Below are 4,552 nucleotides of genomic sequence, written 5' to 3'. Positions count from 1 at the left end.
GATCCCATCCCTTCTTTCATCATAGACCCTGTTGGTGGTCTGGGAGAAGCCTACACAGTACCCGGACAAGACAGGATAGCAACACCCCACCCTGCAGTCAGGTCTGATAAGGTCTGCATGGTAAGACCTGCCTCTCGCTATCAATATAGGATGCATCCAGTAGGTTGTTGGTGTTGGTCATGGCCTGCTGGTGCTGTAGAGATGCAAACTGTCAAACAAATAACAACATCACATGCTAGACTCAAACCAAGAAACCTAGCAGCTATGCTTCTATATGCACAGGATTTTGGTGGTTGTTCAGCCAGAGTGTCCAGAGCATTGGTAGGGAACCAAATCGACGGTCTTTAACTATCTTTCCCTGTCCTCCCAGCAGCTAAATGTAGCATGTCATCAGTCCAGCAAATGCAAGATACATTACTGGGAGCCAGTAACATCCTGAACATGTAGCTTTTCTTGTTTGTACATGTCTGAAGCAGTGACGTCAGAATAATGTGGTTAATGTTTGAATGCAGAGGATTTTCTGAGACGAAGATAACAGGGTAAGAGAAACCTCAATGAACACATACATCTATTGACAGAAATGTACAGGGAGGGAATTTCCTTCCTTTGTGCCTCTAAATTGGTTTTACTGATTTCATCTATCTTCATCACAATAGAAAAAAGGCAACATCTGATTAAATGAAAACCCTCAGAAAATAAAAATGGCTATATGTGTTGATCCACTGTCCAGGACTGTATCACTATGCCAGTTTCTTCAAATATGACTTAAGAGTTAATATCTCTTCCAGTGATGAATTCACTGATCAAAAGTATAGTTCTGAAGAAAACATTTTTTCCTGCTTCTAGAATAAAATTATGTAAAGGCTTCAAGTGATAACTTGTCTTAGCTCTAATCAGAGAAGGAAGACAACTGCCAATAATTAACCTCATACAAGGACTACAAGCTGGTTTTTTCTTCTTTCAGAATATATTTATGTTAAAACCTTAAGACTATTTTGAAAACCAGATAAGCCTTTCTAGTGAGCTGAATATCAAACATACATGTGCCAATAATAATATACTTAAACAAGAAGCAACCTGAGACAAGAAACATTGCGGGCTGAGTTTATGTGATGTTTGGGTACCTACCTGAGGCTTCCACAAACCACCCTGGAAACAACAAATTTCAGCAAACAGTGCACTTTTTCTCTCTGAGTGTCCCTGCTAATACTTTCCAGGTCTACCCTTAAATCTGGCATGTCAGTGCCCAAAAGTGGTGGACCCTGGCTTTCCAATCAGCAGCTGGTGTAGGCTTCTCTTTCTTTGCCTGAATAGTTAATTGACCTGACCATGTTCTTGGCATAACGAAGAGCAAGAATGAATGAGGATGAATGAATGAGTGAATGAACAAGTGAATGGAGCAGCTTATCTGCTCCTACTCCACTCTGTTTAAAGAGAGGGTTGTCATTTTAATCATTCAGGAAATACTTTTCACAGGGGAGTCTCTGCCACCAATCTCCTTCTGATGATTTGCTTCCTCTGTCTGGATCTATGTAGACATACTCAGAATACCTGTCTTGCTGCCACACGGAAATGACTTTGTTGCTCAAGTTAAATAGAGTGTGCAGCACCATCACTACAAAAGCGTCAAAGAAACATAAATGACTTAACTAAAGTGACAAGGTAGAAAGTTACACCTAAGTTTCCTTGTGGAAATCAGTAGTCAAGCATAATAAATACATAGCAGATCTTTTTGCCTATGTTAAAGAATACAAAAGAAAACCAAATCCAGGTGTACCTCAGTCTTATTCTTTCCTCTTGCTTTAATTGTGATTACAGGCAAATTACAAGCTGTGAAATATTTTGCTGAGCTCACAAATGCCTCTTTGTTCTCCTTTTTCCCCCTCTTGGAGGTGATGAATGGAGGTGGGTAATAGTGCACTTCAGGCAAGTGAGTGAAAGGTGTGGAAGGAATCATACCCCTGGGTGGGTGTGGAGGAGGGAGTCAGAGGCAAGCTGCAACAACCCTGAACTCTGCTTTGGAGCATATTATCCCAGTCTGAATAGCTGGTTGTATTGCGTCAAGCCCTGTGGTCAGCTGTGATTGAGATACACATTCCACAGCACAGACTGCTGACGTAATGCCTTTTGGTCTCCTCTGTCCCCGTTCCCCCTCCTCACCACCCTTTCACCTACGGTGCTATTGCCCTTGGTGTTCAGTAGAACTGCCCATGCCATGGGCTTGTTACAAGAGGAAACTGGTATTAAAACATCTTCCTTCTTCAATGACTTTCTGCTCTAGTACATTAACAAACAGTAACAACAACAACAACAAAAAAGGTGAAAGAAAAAATTAAAGGAAAATCTTACCCTCTTTTTAAAAAACTGAAAGGCTGAGCACTTCTTGACTGGAAATCCATTCATGTCTTTGTTGACCATTTTCCACAGTGAAGGGTTCGCAGTGATAGATCCAGTGTGGCACTTGCTTAGTGCATCTGTTTTCTCTGGATCCCTTCAGTTAATGAAGACAGAGCAGGATGGGAGCCTCACCGGCACGGCTCCGGCAGCTGTCCGCTACACATTCATCCTGCTGCAGCAGCTACTGCAGCAGCAGAAAGCAGCAGCCTTTTCCAGCTTTCAGATGCAGCAGGCTATTAGCTTCTTAAAAACGTCCCCTAAATACACATACTCCTATAAAACCCTGTGACAGCTTGCAGATCACAGGCAGCAGATTTCAGGCTGAGTGGGTCTCACATGCATAAACCCAGGTCCTTCCATCCTGTGGGTGCTACTGGTACCTCACGCTGTATAAGCAGCGAGGCTACTGTGCTCAATTTGCTATTCTTCTTCTTCAGGTGGTGTGATTCACTGCTGTTTGAGATGAGAGCTGGTTTTGATTGTGCAAATTCCAGTGGGAGCTGCAGTTCAGCAACAGCAGAGAGAGAGAGAGAGAAAGAGAGAGAGAGAGAGGGAGAAAGAGAGGGAGATGTACGGGCAGAGCAGCTGAACACAAATAACCATACAAAGGATAGGAGGAAGGCTTAGGGAAAGAAGTGCTGTAAGGCAATATGTTTCCCTTGGGAGAGTGACAGCAATACCTCTTGTTTTATAGGTGGACCGTCTTTGAGTAAAAATAAAAGAGACATAGGTCAATTAAAAAAATGTTTTTCTTATGTTGCTCTCCTTGCAATGATTTAAACAGTGGTACTTTGGAAAAAAGCCCATCTGATGATCAATGCAACACTGGGTTATGTGACAGGTCATGTTGTAGACAGAGAAGCACTGGAGCTTCTTAGTGAAGTTCAATGAGCTTAAAGGAAACCAGCAGTTCTTGATAAAGTACATTTACCACATGTGATGCAGAGAAGTGTAAAGTAAGCAGACACAGACAAATTAGTTCAGATATTTCATTTTTTTTTTCTCTAGAAACACAGATATATAGCTTTTAAAACTAGAAGGACTATTTTATTATAGGAAAATAGAGATCTTGAAAAGGACACCTTGTCTAACCTTTTTATTAAATTCAATTGAGTTAAATGTCACCAAGTCCAGTGAATCTAATAACATGTGCTTAATGAAACTGTAAAATATCTTTCATTTGAACTGTATTTTCCAGCAAGGTCTGGAAAATAAAATAGAGACTTTACCACTTCCTCTTATTCTCTGTTCCAGGTTAATAAACCTTGGTTTCAAGACAGGACCTATTTCTGGTATGGATCTGGCTTCTGGTTCTCACCATAATGCCTTATCCAGCCTTTCTCTATTAGACTGGTCAGCCCTGTAGTACAAAGAGTTTTCCCCTCATTTGAGGTCTACTGTAAATCAGTTACGTCCCAAGCATCTCTATGGTTAGGTAAATAGACTGAGCATTTCGCATTTTTCACTAGTTCTTGAAGATATTTGGTCACTCTTCCCTGTTCCTTTCATCCCTGTTTTTTGAAGATCCTCGAAAAATAAGAGCACCTCCATTGTATATCCTACCTCAGAACAGGCTTCTCCTTATTGCACGTAGAGATGAAACTTAGACCTACCGCTGTGGCTATTCCTCAGAGACTCTCACTGATCTTCTGACTCCTGCACCTCACTGAGACCCCATGTTGAGTCACTTGTAGACTATGACCTTTTTTCAAGTCAGTATCGTGTATTTCCCCACTTTGTACCTCTAGCCCTCATTAGCTGTTTGTAAACAATTTAATTTGGCTGCCCTCATATTAGACTTGGAATTTCTTAAGGAAACAATTCTCTTAGTAAGTGTCATGTCATTCATTCAAAACCTCCTTTCCTCTTTCTTTTCATTTGTTCTACTTTGTATAACTAATTGTCAGTGAAGCAAGGAGAGAAGGAATTTTCCACTCTGTCCCTTTGTCTGGAGTGAATGTGTTTCACTAAGGGGCAATTCAGCCCAAACTCTGAAAACTGACCAGCAATTCAGACTGCCCAGCTAGAGGCACGCTGAAGGGATTTTCAGAAAAACTGGAATTCTCAGTATGTCTCATCCAAACCTCCCTGAATGTAACAACCCTTCCAATCTTTTACCTGTCCCTCAGTCTCCAGCCATTTGGGAAAAATCTCT

At 41.3% G+C, this 4,552-nt stretch overlaps 1 protein-coding gene across 1 annotated transcript in view; it reads right to left on the bottom strand.

Moving 5' to 3' along the window:
* The window catches only part of LOC139827676 (uncharacterized), a 65,028-nt gene extending 62,068 nt beyond the window's left edge, over positions 1–2,960 (bottom strand). The window contains exon 1 of the mRNA XM_071807279.1: positions 2,350–2,960. Coding sequence (XP_071663380.1) covers positions 2,350–2,418 — 69 coding nt within the window. The 5' untranslated portion in view covers positions 2,419–2,960. The remainder of the gene's footprint in view (positions 1–2,349) is intronic.
* Between the last annotated feature and the right edge of the window lie 1,592 nt (positions 2,961–4,552).

Source organism: Patagioenas fasciata, chromosome 3, assembly GCF_037038585.1.
Source record: "Patagioenas fasciata isolate bPatFas1 chromosome 3, bPatFas1.hap1, whole genome shotgun sequence".
NCBI lineage: Eukaryota > Metazoa > Chordata > Aves > Columbiformes > Columbidae > Patagioenas > Patagioenas fasciata.
Note: the sequence above shows the minus strand (reverse complement) of the source record. Positions and strands in the feature narration are given on the sequence as shown.